Genomic DNA, 17,529 nt, shown 5'->3' with positions numbered 1-17,529 from the left:
TTTTTGAGGGAGAATACTTGGCCTAAAAATTTCATGCCAATATTAAACGAATGAAATGTGAATATTTAATGAATTTCATTACTATTTGTACAGTGACCAACTTCTTTTAATGTGAAATTTTGGTTTTATGTTTATTCTTTAATCCCCTCCATCAACTCCCTTGAATATATGTTATAATTACTTATTCACAAATAGTTCATTTTTTTCGTCTTAGATTCACTGTTGCGGAACGTAATTAAACTGCTAATCGTAAAATACTTTTCTCTAGGTTTCATGATTAACTTGTTCAATAATCAATTTATTAATGCGTTCGAATGACATAATGTCACAATTTACTGTTAATTATTCCCACTAAATTCAAGAATCGCAGGAAATTACTTGTACGATCTATGAGTTCTTAGACAGCATTGTACGAATGTAACTTAGAGAATGTGGTCATAACTGAAATTCTATCATACTGAGCATGAAACGTGCCGCCGTTTACAATTTCGCTTCTTCGTTTGTTATTTATTTTTACATTTCTTGGAAACATTATGTTTTTAGGGAGGAAGAAAGTATTCAATGAGGCATAGCATGTGTAGCGAATTAATATTTTATTTTCCAAGAAAATTATTTTTCATGTATGCGCTTTAATGGGTGTTAACTTTAACTGCATTTTTATTTCATACTCAGTGATATCTTGATATCGTATTTACTATTTTCTTCTTTGAATATGCCTAAGTCACTAGAAATCTCGTTGGCAATCTCGTTTACGATCGTTTACTTAAGGGAAATCGAAGGTGAACTTTCTCGCGCTGGCCGGTAATATCCCGATAATTTGCCTTATTATTCCGAAAAATCTCTTTCCTTTGGAAAAAACCGTAAACGGGACTCACCTTTGTAATCTACTTTCTTACGAACCTAGTCTTTTAAGCATTAAATTACCATTTTGGCGGGACTCACCTTTCTAACTTATTTTCTTACGAACGTAGTCTTTTAAGCATTAGATTGACATTTTGGCTACAATTTGGTAATTTTAATCAAACATAGACGTCGTCACACATTGACAAGTGTTACCCGTATGTCTGATATGGAATTGCGATGGGAACCTGCAGTGGGATAACTGTGCTGGATGACACTGGATTTCGCCCTTTTGAATCTTCATCCGATGAATAGCAGCCTGATGCCGGTTTTTGTTATCTTTCCTGATTTACCTTATTCTCTACCTCTCTCTATTTCGGTCCTCTGTTCCTCAAATGGCATCAGATTTCAGATGCGTACAAAAACAGCTATCCTCTTTGGCCATTCGCTAATCGATTGATATCATACCGCTTATATTTTTTGGAATATCTCGTTTCTTATCTCTCTTTCAGACATTTTGTGAGTAAATTGACGGTTTAACCTTGATCTCTTGTCACAGCTCCCCAAGAATTTCTCATTCTTGAACTAGTTTTTGCACATTCTTGACCTCGAAATTCCGCAAAAAGGCGCTTTCGTCATTATTGTTAGTTAGCTGAGTGAATTTTTTCATCCTTGCGGTATTCATTGCCTTTTTGAGGAACACACTTCTTAATATTTTTTCGAAAGTATTCCGGTGCTTTCGACGCATTATATTTTCCGGAATCGGACTCATCCGAATGCGCGCAGTTTATGCAGCCAAATTCAAGGGTATAAAAAGTTTTATAGGTTGAGAACACTTTCATTTCTGCCACTTCCATTATTTTACCGCGTTTCATGTACTTAATGTATGACTATTTTCCGAGATAAAATCTCTCTTCGCCTATTTAGCCGCCTGGTAAAAGTTTTGATTTTAGAATGGAGGAAAATTCATGTTACCCACTTTTCCCTCCACAAGAATTTTTATTTCCCTGTTTTCTTCACACATTATCATTTATGCGAGACATTACGATGATCTCTCTACGTCACCTATTTACAGTTGTGTTATATCGTGTATTGAGCTCCGATCATTGAATGGGCTAATAAAGTGGTGTTAAGGCTATGAAATATCCAACTTTCGTCATGCTCAAAATTTATTGTTAGTAATTTTTGTGTTTTTAAAATTGTACCCGTTATTTCGACTTTTCAGTTTTTTTCTTGATTTTAGATTAAAATTAAATCCAGAAACCCTGTTCAAACAGGCCACTCTAGCTCATACAATTTATTCAAGCCATAGAGTTCAAGAAAACTCAAAATAATTCAATATGCTTCGTTTTGATCATGGTGTAAGTCGTAGCGAAGATACCAGATATCTTGCAAGCACCTTTAATTACTATCGAAACAAATAGGAAGAAAATTGAATCAAGTAATCTAGATAAGAGAGTGAAAGGAAGTATAATACTGCCAGCAAAGGTGATGCAGGAAGTAAAATCCTTTACCCTATCAAAAAAATGAAACCGAGATTCAATAAATTATGCCATTTGATTATCTAATGGACTAGTAATATAAGAATCCCAGGTACGCCGCCATTAAAAATGGGAGGGTTTTGCATAAATACATATTTTTCCCATTTATTTTGTTGCACAAGGTCTACTACTGAAATGTTTTCTTTTCCAATAATGTATTTTACGTTTATTTTTTAAATATTTATTGAGGTTGCTTACATGATATTTTTTAAGTATTAATAATTTACTCTCCTTGTACTACTGTAAAGAAATTATGCATATTTATTTTGTCATATATCATTCAATAACTCATAAAGCTAGCTTAAGTGTTGAGAATGTGGCTGAGGAATTTTTTCATTGCCCTGTCAGATATCTAGTAAAACTGTCATCAGCATTTGTATTTTAATTTCATTTATATTCTTCATTTGTGAGAAAATATGCATTAGCTGAATAGCCACACAACATTTATTGGACTCACCTTATAAATCAGTGAAGTGACCAAAACCATTACCAGTTAAAATCTTTTAAAGGGATTTTATATGGGGATGCAGCGCATTCCAAGAGGAAGTTTTGGGGAGGAAGGGCGGGATTTACTCCTTGAGCTTTACTGGTCACCTTCGTGACTGACAATGAGACAAATATTCCTCCATATAAGCATTTTTGAATATTGTGTATGGAGTATTTTAGCATTACATATACGTACATATCATGATGAATGTTTGCTAAAATGATTTTTCTCATGATAAATATTGATTGCCTGTGTCATTTTAAATCTTATTGAAGGTGACTCATCAATGTTTTTATTTATTTAGAACTCATAAAGGTATGTTCATTATATATCTCATTATATATACTCATAAAGGTATGGTCATTATATATCTTGACAATTTGCTAGTCCAATAACTCATTCTCTCTGAATTTACTTTGTTGCAGGTGGTGAGTCAGCGAAACCATGACATCCCTCCGCACAATCTCTGCCAAGAGAAAAGAAGGTTAGTTTAAAAAAAATACAGCTAAAATGATCTTCAGAGTTGAAAACTGAACTTTGAACAGATTTGAAATATTAGTGAAGTTACCAATTTTTTTGCATTGAATGCTCATACTAGAGAAAAGACATCTTTTCTGTTCAAAACATTTTACATATGTATCACTAGTTATCTCTGTATTCACATACATAATTACCAACCATATATTTGGTGTGTAACTTTTCTCAAGATTTTGAACGATAAATTCATTAATTAATTTTGGTACTGACGTTTCTCTGGAATCAATGTATTGGTGTACATATATAACACACCAATTTCTATTGAAGTCTTTCTGAAATATTTCATTTTTCATTGGTAGTCACGCGCTCATTATTTCTCATTGCATGTGAATATTTCATTGAAATAATGTAAACACTAAAATTGAAATGAAAAAAATCTATAGTCAATGTTTGTGAGATAGTTATTTCATATTATTTTTCAAGTATTTGTCCCTTCCAAAAGTTCTTTAAAGTTTTAGCTTATGTCTCTTTAAAAAAAATTCTGGGCATTTATATTGACACCTTGTGCGTATTTTGTGCTTTCATTAAGCAATTATTGAATGGCAAGAATGCAGTGTTAATTTTCCTTCTTTGATATTCATTTCAGGGTTCATTTCTGAATTAACGTCTGTGGTTGGAAAACGATTTGCTTCTGCAGAAAGTGTGAGAAGGTCAAGCCGAGGTGTCATTCTTGGGGCTGCTACTAAGGTAAGTCTACATGCCTGCTATTCATTGCAGTAGCATTAATGAATGGAAAACTCTATCCAATTTTTTTGCTTTCCGATTCCCTGCTTTATTTTCTATTTATTTTAAAATGCTATTTTTCTTATTTTGGTGACTTTGCCAAGCCATTGCAATTGCCAGAACCACCTGTTTCTTAAAATTAAATATGTATACAAAGGTTATAGATAGCAAGTAATATCACAGAAGAATTTTTTCATGCCAGTGCCTATTAGTCGTAGGGAGAGGAATCTCTGTTTTGTCAACCCAGATAATGTGTTCAATGTGGCAATGTATATTTTGGCATCATAATTTTCACGCTACTTATTGAATTTGTAGCCATCATATTTCCATGCTCTAAGCAGTGTGTCTTCATCTGATGCTTGGCCTTGAAAAAGTCCAAGTGCTGGTGAGTTCAGGATTTCTAGGACCATGCCTAGAAAATAAATTATATACTATCTTTGTTTGAATCACTCGATGCATATACTTTCTCATCATCTTACTATTGGATTCTTTGTTTTTCAAGGAACAGAATGGAACCAATGGTAACTTTAATATAAACTAGATCATATAGAAATAAAAGAAAAATTTGCAATAAGTTCCAAAAATTTATTTTTATTTCTTTGAAATAAACAGTTGATAATAAATATGCAAACATTAGAAAGAGTAAATTGATTGGTCAACTGCTGCTAGGCCCTGGTAAGAGCAAGAAGTAAACTCTGACCACACCAATGACAAAAACAAGCATGCCACATTGGATGCTTGCAATAATACAGAATCGCAAGCATGTTAGCCCTGAATCCTGTGATACTTGACCATATAGGTACTTGACCATGGCACAAGTGCAAGTATACAAATGAGCACTATTCATTGGGACCAATGGGTGCTCATTTGTATATTCGCACTTGTGCCATATGTAATATTACTAGCTTCCATGGAGTCAGTGGCGCAGCGAGGGGGGGTTTTGGGGGATAAACCCCCCCCCCCCCCCCCAGAGCTCTCAGAATTTTTTAAGTTAAATCTATTTTACTTAATTGGATTAATATTACTTATAGAATAGTGTTAGGATTAATAAAATATCCCTCATAAGGTCGTAAAAATCGCTATTTTGAACCATTTATCTTAATTTTTTTCCGGCGGAAGACCTCCACACCTCCCGCTAACCCTGGCGGGTATGCAATACCCCAAGCACCCCAGCATTAATTGCGCCTGAAACCCCCCCTAGCCTTAATTCCCAGCTGCGCCCCTGCATGGAGTAGTTACACAAGCTTCCAACCCATGATATGAATAATGAATCAGTTTTAAAATGTTGTTTTTCTCTATTCCCATAAAGTGAAAAAGTCAGCAAGTTAATCAGGTCTGAATTATGTATGTACCTCAACAATTAGGTGATGAGTTATTAGTGATTTTATCTCAATGTATTTTGAAAACAGCACTTGAGGGGTAACGAATGATAAGAGCAAAGTTATGGCTGGATATGAAAAAATATATCTATAGTGATCTCAGTGGGAGTGAAAGAGATGAAGTTATGGCTGGATATGAAAAAATATATCTATAGTGATCTCAGTGGGAGTGAAAGAGATGAAGTTATGGCTGGATATGAAAAAATATATCTATAGTGATCTCAGTGGGAGTGAAAGAGATGGAAGGGAGTGGGATAAAAGGATATTTTGAGAGAATATTAGTAAATGTGAAGGTTGTATGGGATGAGGAAATTGGCTGAAGAAGAAGTGAAGGGTCTTAGCTTAAAGCAGTTGAAATTAACTTCTGGATGAGAAAAACTTTACTCTCAGCAATTGTTCTAGTTGCTGAATGTATTGATATAGGTAATTAATGTATAATGGCAGTTGTCAAAGGGTTGGTACTTATGATATTTTTCAGTGATATATCTGCTGAAAGTTATAATTAATTAAGATTATGGAAAACATCGAAAAAACTTGAATGACTTTTCACACTCCATGATACTATAAATTAGCATCACTGAAAGTCCTTTCTGGTGAAAGCGTGAGGCAAATTGATGTCATAAGTATTTTATGCATCATTCCTTATCATGTGTGCATTATGGAGTTATTGGAAAAAATAAAAATTTTGGTGCCACATGCATATGCCAACAGATCTATTATTTTGGCATGTTAAACCTTGGCAATGGTAACCCTGTAATTGAAATACTGGAAGAGAATTGAACTTGTTATTTTGTAGATGAATATTCAGATAATGAGCTAGTTAAATATTTGCTTCTGCAATTTACATACATAGACATTTTTAGGAGAATATTTGATTTTTTTGCGACTCATTTTCCTTCAACAGCCAAATTAAAAATACTGTGGTATTGTTTTAACTAGAACTGAGAATAAAGTGATGGAAGAATGTTAAAGGCATGTTAAGAATGAAGGTTGAGTATCATGTTTAGATGTTGTAATGAACTAAACAGGTTTAAATTTATATATTCAGTCATCCTTTGTGGCTCATGCTAAGTCAGTCATCTTTAAAATGGATCATTCATGGGTCTGAAATGAAATATTGTCTTCTTAAATATGTGGGAACAACTTGTACATTTGTATCCTGCTTTCAACTTCTCATTTCATAACGTTTCTTGCTAAAAACTGTCTGCCATTCTTGAAAGTCTATTTCAGGCTAAAAATTATCCACACTTCATCATTATGTAGAGACTGAATACATTATGAGTGCAAGGGATACGTACAAAGTTGATGTCATACTAGTTTATATACATAGGCAAAATCCTAATAGATGATTTTTCATTGTAAAGTAGTAAAGCTGGAAATGACAGCCACTGATTGGGATAATGTAGCATGAATGAAATCCAAACATAGAGTCCAATATAATGCGGAGAGTAGTGTTTATCCCAAACGAAATTCTTGGCTACCCCACTGCTCTTCAGATTTTCTATGCTTATTATAACTTTTAATTTTATGTCCCATTTTTTTAAAATACCATGATAAAAACGTAGTAGGTAATGCTTTTTTCTGAAGTAAATCACAAAGTAAATAATAATTATTTCAGTTAATAAGTCTCCAGAGTCATCATTTTTCTGATGAACACGATAACATTTCACCATGTTTTTTTGTATCTCATCTAAGCTCATTATTACTAAGCATCATTGTTTCAGGACATTATTGCTGGTATTTTACTTTTCTTCAATGCCATGAAATTACAGGGAGTTGCATGGCATGTCATTGAGGATTTTAATCCTGGAATGGTAGGATAATGGTGCTATGTCATTGGCAGCACTGGGTGTATTTTATGATTGATTTTATGTACGCTCTGAAGACCCATCGTAATGTAAAAATGAAAGCCTCCTCCATTGTGTTATTGTGACTTGAACAATGGAAGCATTTCTCCAATATTTATTTGCAATGCCCCTTGCACGCCTACTGCACCTAGAAGCGGCCATGTATTCCATGTAGTATAGATTACGTAGTTGATGGGAATAATATATATAAAATTAAGAGTTCCAACACCAATCGATACCATTGTAAAAAAGGAGAGAATTAGAGAGCAAATATTTTCGTTTTTTAAATTTATTGAAATATAATTAAAGGGCAATGCAACTGATGGCTCATAAAAGTGAATGCTATTGAAGAAATATCAGCATAAATCAGGCACATAAAGGCTTTTTTGTAATAGTAGATGACAGGGAAAGTAAGCTAGGCAACAAGGTTCTATGGAAAGGAATAATGTGGCATAGTAGTTAAGGCGATCAAGACGGGTAAGTTAAGAAAATAGATAAATAAATAAATAAATTGAAATTTAAGCTGCATTATGAAATTAAAATTCGATCAATGTATTAAAATAAATATTTACATTTCATGAAATATTGGAACATTTTTCACAAACTTAACTGAGAGAAGGCTCTCTTTCAGTGGGAAAAGGTTTTCGGTGTACGACTCATAATTGAGTTAATTTTAATTTGAAAGATATTATATCATTTTTATTGCACGATGAAGTTTCCTTATTTTCTGTCAAAATCAATAGCTGTCTCACAATTTCATGCGGTTATTATGATTTCAAATTTTCATATTTTAAATACTTTTTAAGATAGATGCATTGTTAGATATGTATTTCTCCAAAATTTATTGCTCTTAATTCGGATAGTAATACAGATTAAAAATTAAAATCATTAAATTATCAAAATATTAAAATAATGGTACATATGTATATAGATATTGGCTAATCTTTTGCTGCAGTTAGTTCATTTTTTATTCTTTTGATTAAACCACTCAGTGGCAGCTGAATAATGCAGAGAATATTTCTTAGACTGCTTTGGGAGCTGATGCATATTGAGCTTTGTTGTTATTGCTTTCTCAACCATTGAAGCAAATCACATCGTCAGGTATTAAAAGAAAAACCAATTGCTTGTCGATTTTAGTTCTAATTTTTATATTTTAATGGGACAGAGAATGAATGATACAGAAAAACTTTAGCGATGGAAGTATACAGCTGTTAGTATACTCTTTCATTCACAGACCAACAAATTATATTCTTTCATGGGGTTCGCCACTTTTTATGGTGCCCTGAGAATATACAGTACCTATACTTGAATTAGGAAGCCACATCTATGATCTCAATTTTAATGTTTTTCGGGGCTTGTTTGCACCCCCTTACATCTTCTTATGCTTCCATCCTTGGTAATTTGACATGACTTATGAAGCATTTTTTGGAAAATTTCCTGAAAACGTAAATTGATTATCGTACCAATGCCATCTTCCTTTATAAACCGGAAGTGTTGGTGGGAGATGCTTGTGAGAGGAAATACTGCCTTTTCTCTCTGCATCCCAGGAGCTATAGCGATGGATTAGCGATCCGACGAGAAATAAATAATTCTAACCCATTGTCTTAATAGCCTTAACCTTTAAGTCAATGGCTTCATCCCCTCCCTCTTTCCCCTTCGTCCAGCTCTACCTCAAAGCCCTCTCTCTTTCCTGCTCCCTCAGTATCCTTGCCACCCTTCCTCTTTTTCCCTAGTCTCCCCCTTTCGTCTGTGGCCGCCCTCAGAACAACCCTCTTCCCTCCCTCCCCCCAGCGTCTTTCGCCGCTCTCTCGCCAGTTCGTCTCATTTACGTAACGGACCGGTCTCTCTGGTGGTCAGTCTTGTGAAGTTGGAAAGGGGAAGGCAAGCCAGAGAGAGGGATAGACCTAAAATTAACGCCGAGGGCCATTTAATCGCCTCCTCTCCACCCCTCCCCCCCCCCGTTACCTCTCGAACCCCCTTTAATCTCTTCTCGACGAACGCGCTTTCCCAGCCACTGTGACAACTCGCCGTAGTTCTCGTCAATCCCGCTCGTTATGGGACAAAGTGATCGCGGTACTTACGAGCTCCGCTATGCGGGCTTAGTCTCCGCACCCCTCCGGGTGCTGCTACCTGCCAGCCGTTTTGTAAACTCTGCCGCATCGAACGCGCGCCAGTTTTCAAATGTTTTTATCGAGGAATTCTTGTTGGTGGACTAGTCGGAGGGTGTAGCACGTGGCAGGGCAAGGAGGTTCAAGGTCTCCGGCAGCGATTCCGGCTGAAAATAGAGTATCTTTCGAGGTGTGAATATTTATCGAGTCGAATGGCGTGGATTGACCGAAGTCTGCAGATTTTCCTAATCTCTTCAGTTTTTATAGCATTCGCGAGAAGTAAATTGCACCGAGGATTTCTCTGGAGTTAATTTTTTCGTTCAAATGACATGAATTTCTGTGGTATAAAAACTTAATGTCCCTTCGAAGAGGATTAAAATGTCACCTTTCTACAGCTCAGTGATCGGTCGATTCAAGCCTTGATTTTATTTTTAGCGGCTGTTTAAGGTTGAATTTTAGGTCAAGATGTACAAGAGGTTAAATTTTAGCATAAGAAACAGTTAAACTATCACCAGAATTTTTAGGAGGCGTGAGAAAAATCTTTTTCACGATTTTATATTTGTGACCCACAAAACGTGCGTATCAGGGCAATTGACGTTGTGAGAAAAGTATTCATTCGCTTAGATCGAAGAAGTCTACTATTTACGCGGCTTTGGCGGAGATTTATCTTTCCTCATAAATTTACTCTCGATACCTGTTCGCAAAAGTATCGGTACGAAGTTTTTCTCGGGACATATTCTCTAATTGTATATCATTTCGCGAAATTTAAGAAATCTACCGATTGTTCTCCTCTTCTCTGGCTCGCTGGAGATGTTTTTTGTCACGTCACATTCTTGTTTTGGTTCCTGTCGCGAGTTTTTTAGCTTATCAAAACATTCTAGAGGTTTGATAGAATCGCTATAGAGCTGTTTTTTTTCTTCAGAATTATTTTTTTTAGAATTCTTACATGAGTTTATTCTGTCAGAAGTTTGGATATAAGCCATTTGGGCCCTGATTTGGATTCGCACCCCGTGGACCTGAGTTCCAATCTCGGTTGCGGCGGAGATTTTCATTTCGCAAGCCGGATTTTTACTTGGATGATTCGTCGAGTTTACTTCGATTCACCACTCGGATGGAACTTCATGCTCGTTGTACTATGGTCCACGTGACTCCTATAAGCTGACCGCGCCACCGGGTTTCTCTCCAGCATTCTCTTCCTTCCCTCTACGAAAGACACTGTCGGCCACTTACTCCAACAAACACCAATACCCATCTGATTGAAGTCGCCCTCTTAAATCTTTTGCGAACAAATTCGATCGCAAGTGGCGCCTCGAGCGCGGCGCGACTTCTCAATCTCGACGCGTCGGAGGCGAGGAAAGTTTCCCGCCACCCTACTTTCCACCCCCCCCCCCCCGGTCTTCTCCCGGCCTTCCTCCGAGGAGAGCGACACACGATCCGACCGCGTCCCTCCTTTTAATCGTGTCCAATTAAGAAGGGAAAGGTGCTTCATCGCATTTGGAATCGATATCTTCGAGAGGCTTCCACTCACACACACACACACACACTCACACTTTTGTCCCTCTCGCCCACACTCGTCTTCGAGACTGGTCCTCCCCTCCCTCGCTCTCCCTCCTCCCCCCTCCCCTTCCTCCCCGAAAATACTCTCGATGCTATGTTTGTCAGCTCAGGGGGCGCCTCACACTCGCCTCACACGCGCAAGACTCCGGGGCAGAGGATGGAGGGGCGGGTTGTGACCGATCGGGTCGGGGTGTGGGAGATATCCGGGGGTGCAAGGCGCGTGGGGGAGGAGGAGGGGGGTCCTGGTATTTCCTTCCTGGGGTTCGCCCGGCCTCACATTAATTTCTCCACCCTTCGAACACTGCCCCGGCTGACCACTGAGTTGAATTCGCAGTTTATCCTCAGCGTAAAAAACGTGTTTTCAGGCCCAACCTGATGGAAGTGTGACGTAGGAATGCGAGAGATTGGCTGCCGTACCTAAGGATGATCCGCATCGAAATTGAATATTTTTTGCGGGCAGTTGTCACTCTCTTGTACTATTATTATTTTATCCTTCGTATTCTAGGGTCATCATTAAAGTCATCCTACTTTCATCTCTTTAGCTATAAGGAATGGGGTAGTACTGAATCATCAGCTTGGTAATAAAATTATTCGCTTGCTAATATTTTTTAATGTCATGAATATTCGTCTGAAATATCATGGGATTCTGCTCTACTGTCTTGATTTCATGAAAATTAATGCGGCCATTGATAACATGGTATGGTATGCTATTCAGTATTTTTATCGGAAATATTTTAAATGCAAGCGTTAGAATTCAAATTTTCGAATGAGAAATCAAATACTACACATAAAACATGATATGAACCTTTTTACGCAAACATTCCTGAAGTTAAATCCTTGCAAATGCTTTGGATGAGGAAGAATTTGAATATGCGAGAATTTGAATTAGAGGATTTGCGTGAGGATTGGAATCCAGGGTTTATATGGTAAATTTATTTTCAAGAATTCTAAACTCTATTCTTCATGTTCTCAATCGATTCAATTTTCGTATATTTCCAAAAGCACCACTCTAGAAGTGGGTGTACGACAAGACGATTCTCTCAATTGTAGGAAATACATCAGATTGGGAATGTGTTATAGGCACCCAAGGGGAGCAAACCCCGCTCTCTATTGCTCTGTTCTCACTGCAGTGGAATTTCAGTTAACTGTACCTCGAGAATTTTGAGGAGCACTTTCCTTACCTTGTATATCACATTGTAAAAATGGGCTTCTTAAGTACGGTGCGCAGTTGAAGAATTGCTTGAATTGATGATGGATCCGAAAAATAAAACGGCATTTCTAAACACAAAAAGAACTTAGCAATCTTAATTTATTTAATGATGAAAAATTTGTCGAATTCAATCATTTAAGAAATGTATCTAAAAAGAAAAATTATATGTAACTTCTCGTAATTCATCATTGATTTGTTCAATCACATCACGCGTTAATTATAAAGATATTTGGATTCATCCTCATGGGGATATATGACTATAGTATAAACTCAATCTCAAATCATTTCTCAAGGAGCCTTTCATCTCTGTTCTTTCCCTTCCTTAAGTACACACCCTATTCCTTTCTTCCCTTCCTTCCAGCTCCTCTTCCTAACATATTTCGCTTAGTATGGCCCGCTGTATGAATAATGAGTAGATCATGGTTCGAAGGAGAAATTCCTCACTAACGAGGTGCTAGAGTCAGCCCAATAACAGTACCCAGTGATAAACCACTTTTATTAGAGCTAGATGCAGATAAAAACTTATCTCTCTTTAATCCAACTCCCCCGCGGGTTATAAATTAATTCTCTTTAAATATACTGATTTTAAATGGCATTGAAATTGATTTGAATGCTTAGGAAGTTATTACTCTTCGATCTAACTCCACTGCGGATTATAAATTAATTCTTTTCAAACACAATGATTTTTAATTACATTGAAATTTATACGAATGCCTAAGAGAGAAAATTATCAATAAATGGTGTTCAAATCATTTTAATGAAAATCATATACAAATTTATGGTATGGGTGATACATGAGAGTTTATAGGAAGGGCCACATGCAAAGATGGTACTTCGGCCCCTTCCCTTCGTTTGTTTCTTCTCCGCACTGTTCCCCAGTCGTACTCCCCTCTCATTCTACATCACTCCACGTCCGCGCCGCCCAAACACGGCCCCTCCTCCTTCATCCCATTTTTCTTCGCCGCCTATTTGGTCCCTCCTTCAAGACGTCGACTTTCCATCAATTCCATCTCTTGGCCGGGTCCAGAAATACGCGTTATAAATTAATTGAGGAGGCGGCGGAGAGTTTTGGGAAGAGGTCGGAGAGCGTGGCTACTCCTCCGGGTCGGAGTGAGGAAGAGTATTTATATTACATCCGTAATGTTACAATTTATTTCTACTCTGGTGACTTATGCTATCAAATTTTTTTGCACAAATTCTCTCGGGCAAGTGGCTCTCGAGAGAGGGAAAACCTATTGCTATATTTCGGACCCGTTAAGATTATGATACCATTTTTTCATATGGCGGTGTTGATTGAGCATAAGCATTAATAACACGGATGAATTATGCCTCTTTAGATTTAATATTCATTGCCTAGTTAATGGTGCGAAGCGGAATCCGTTAGCGAATTTCTTAGAAGCACGTGCTTGCGATACTCAGCGAATTATATCTCTACAGGTGCCTAATTATATTTGTGTCAATCGTAACTCTTTCATAGTAATTTACAACACCTGCAAGTATTTTAAATGGCTTTTATGGCAATTGAATATATATATATATTCAGATTTTTACGCTGAGCTATTTGAGTACAGCATTCTAGTTCTAAGAACTATAAATTTTAAATACAAGTCGAAACATGATTCATTTTTTTTTTATAAGAAGACACTACTTGATTGATTTTCTGAATTATTCATGATAGTTTACCGGCACAAGTATAAAATATAATAATAAAGAGTAAGGGCGTTGTAAAATGTATCGTAGTCTCTTGACACATCTTATTTTACTCGCGTTCATAAATTATGTCCGCGAGGTTAAAATTTCGTGCGCTTTTAATTCATCTATTTAAGTTCTCTGAGGGAGTTTAAACGTGCTTAAATTTTGTGGAGAAAATATGACGTGGCCATGAAAGCCAGCGAGTTCATTAATGAAGCGCTCAAAAAATATCGCCCTCTCATCTCAAGCGTTTTCTTCAAGCCCATAGTATTGGCCATAGTAGTGGCCAGAAATAGGTTCTTACATCATCCCATTCGTATCAAAAACATGATGATTCATTCAACTCTATTTGTCGAGGCTGAATGATGCAATAATGACATCCTTATATAGAGGTGGAGGGCATTTTCTTTGCCATTGAATACTCTCATTGGAAAGTAATCAGGGCGGTGGAAATTTTTGCTTGCGTGAACGATTTGAATTTCTGTTACCTGCGTTTATACGTGTCCACACGGCATCGTCTAAGCGTTCCTGACGAGGTGCAATGTTTTGCAACCGGGCTTTTGCGTACTTCATTCGATCGCCAAGTCAATCCAAGCAGTCGGCAAGATCACACCCGACTAAATTTAGTATCCGAAAGGCCTGAGAGATGTCGAGAAAGTCAAGTCATGCCTTCTTTTTCGAAGAAAATACAGCTACAGTTGACAAAGTATTGTAAGGTTCACTTGGCATATTTCAAATCAAATTAGGATATTTTACAAACACACTTGTCCAGGAAAAGTTCTCACGAAAAAAATCTGGAGCTACGCACTGCTACTTCACAATTCATATTAACAGAAATTTTAGACACAATTAATAAGTACTGAGGGCGAAACATCGGAAGCAACGGCGCGTACCACCGAACGCCACCATCTCATTACCCCTTTTGTGTTTGTTTCGCGTCGCCGAGAAGAATGGTTGTCCATTAACCCGCGACTCTCCTTGTTTCTTCAAGCCGTCAACAACAATTGTTACAATAAGAAGACCAAATTTGAAAATAATTAAATAAAAAAATTGCAAGTTATATTAATACACTTTTCTGTTGCTGACAACCACATAATTTTGATTTTTTGTAAGTTTTTTATGCATTTAACATCATTTTTCAAGTTAATTTTGAAGAGCTATGATGGCTTTTTACTCTCAGATTCATAAAATCTTTCTAGTGATTAAAAATAGGACTTTAAGTTTAACTCATAGCATTGATAAATTTGATGTAAGCCTTATTTAGTGATTAATTAATTGCCGGAATTTATTCAAGGGGACGGTGAAAATTGGTATTTCACGAGCTCTATATGAAAATTATTTCTTTTGCCGTTTGAAGGAAAATATTTTTATTAAAATGAGATATTGCAATATTTCCTCTTTAGTTTTATTCTTACATAACGCGTTTCGTCATTACAAACAACATTATCAAGTTACAACATCATAATGTTGTTTGTAACGACGAAACGCTTTGTGTAAGAATACAACTAAAGTGGAAATATTGCAATGTCTCATTTTAATAATATTACGAACTTCCACCATATCGTGCCCAACATCATACAAGATATTGAAAATATTGTTATTTATGTGAAAAAATATTAAAATTTTATAAAAAGTTAATAAAAATAAATTATTATATATAAATTTTTATTTATTGATTACATACGGTCAAATGGTAACTAGCAAGATGGTCTTCTGAGTATACGTAGAAGATGAATGGGTTAAATATTTAATGTGATGAATATCAAGACATTGCTGATATATCCTTAATCAACCCATAGAGAAACTCATGAACATCCACCGCCCTTTGTTAAGCCGACGAGCAATTTTTCACTCGATGTATCCTTTACACTCTCAGCGCGAACACAAGGAACGTTTATATTTGACCGGAGGAAAAAATGAGGTTGTTCCAACCCTCATTGCTTGTAGCCATTAGTTCTGGACTTGTTTTCGGACTTCTCGAGGAAACAAATTATTAAGTCCGGTTCCTTTGATAGTGAACTCAGGATTATTCTTCATCAGCATCCACTTCGTCTCCTCCAGCTCTCGCTCTGCCTCACGCGCTAAGCAACACCTCTTTATTTTCTCTTTTTGGATTCGCTCTTCCCTTTACTGATTCCCGACCTCGTATCTAGCATTTTGACCATACCTCGCCCGAGTCGCCCGTCCTTACTCCCTAATATACTGCAATGCCAACTACGTCCCTATATCTTTCGCAATGATAGTTGAATGTATAAATAATATTTCTTCAAGTAAAATTTACTTTAGTTTCCTTCTTTCGTGAAGAAATGGTTCCTCTGTATCAAACCCAACGTGACTATTTAATATCCAATGCGTTTTTATTTCGTTCAATATTCCTCTCTTATAATTTTGTATCCTTCTTTTGAAACCAAAATTTTCCGTACAAATGACATCTTGTTGTCATCATAAGTAATACGACCGTCGTTGACGTCAATAGAATTTACATCCAGTGTCAACGTTTCCGAATCAGCCATTTATATTTTGATCAATAAAAATATCACATACCCTGTACGGAGGCCAATGATATCTTCGTCAATTAATTAATTTCTTGATGAGGCACATAGTTATTGAGGATTTCTCCTCTGGATTTATTTTTTGTTATGTTCTCCGAGGCCATAGTTGTATGTGGTCTGAATGATTTGGGGATAAAGGTGGTATGAATGGGCTACCCTTTCGGGGTAGTTCATGTGCATAGGTATTTTATATTATCATAGGAATAGAAGAAATAAATAGCCGAGGAAATAGCCATGGAAACATCCAAGTTTTCATTTCTTCTAAACTTACGACCAAGGATTTCCACAAAGTAACTCCCGCTACTATTAATTATGATTTAATATTAGTTAGGAATACTGGTAGTTGATTAGGAAAAAGGTTTGATGGCAAGAGGAGGTGTGGCATAGTCCATGCAGGTGAAAACTCTCCCTCTGCCAAACACAGTAGAGGCGGCTTGGAGAATATTTGGCATGCTTATGCCTAACGTTAGACCGCCGCCTTTACGTCCCTATCCCTTGACTGAGAGCCATATTCACTTCCCTCTCAAAACAAAACCTCTTCATATGCCGTCTCGAGCTCGGTAAACAATTATCCCACAAGTGGAATTCCTTCGCGCACAGAATCTCCCCAGCGATCCTCAATCGCTTTGCCCTCCACCCCTTTGCCCTCCACCCCTTCGCCCTCCTCCAAACGTCGGCGTTGGAGGCAGAGGCATCCATGGGAAGCCATCCGGCGGAAGTATTGATGATCAATCGCTATAAAAGCACTCCCAGAACGTATTTACAGCCGTAAGCTTTGTGACTCGATATCCATTCTGAGAACCGTAATGCCTTTACGGCCCATCAGTGATGCAATAACATCGGTGAGAGAAACCAAGTGAAAACAATCCGCCCCATCGTATAATGAGTACTTATAGAGGATCATATTAACGCGGAAACTTGACGTAGTCAGTTTCTTTATGTATGGAGTAGGTTTTGATGGAATGGAATGGAAAATATGGAACTCCATAACTTTTTCTTTTGGTATGAGGTCTCTCATTTCGCTTGAGTTACTGGCATGAATTGATAGAGCTCTTG

General features: G+C 36.9%; 1 protein-coding gene across 2 annotated transcripts in view; it reads left to right on the top strand.

Moving 5' to 3' along the window:
- LOC124162716 (obscurin) overlaps window positions 1-17,529 on the top strand; it is a 260,560-nt gene that overhangs the window by 25,160 nt on the left and 217,871 nt on the right. For both annotated transcript variants that reach the window (XM_046539364.1, XM_046539373.1), the window contains exons 2-3: window positions 3,294-3,352; window positions 3,992-4,092. In XM_046539364.1, the coding sequence (XP_046395320.1) occupies window positions 3,313-3,352; window positions 3,992-4,092 (141 nt within the window). In that variant the 5' untranslated portion in view covers window positions 3,294-3,312. The remainder of the gene's footprint in view (window positions 1-3,293; window positions 3,353-3,991; window positions 4,093-17,529) is intronic.

This window comes from Ischnura elegans, chromosome 1 (assembly GCF_921293095.1).
Source record: "Ischnura elegans chromosome 1, ioIscEleg1.1, whole genome shotgun sequence".
In the NCBI taxonomy this organism is placed as follows: domain Eukaryota; kingdom Metazoa; phylum Arthropoda; class Insecta; order Odonata; family Coenagrionidae; genus Ischnura; species Ischnura elegans.
This window is presented reverse-complemented; position numbering and strand designations above follow the sequence as displayed.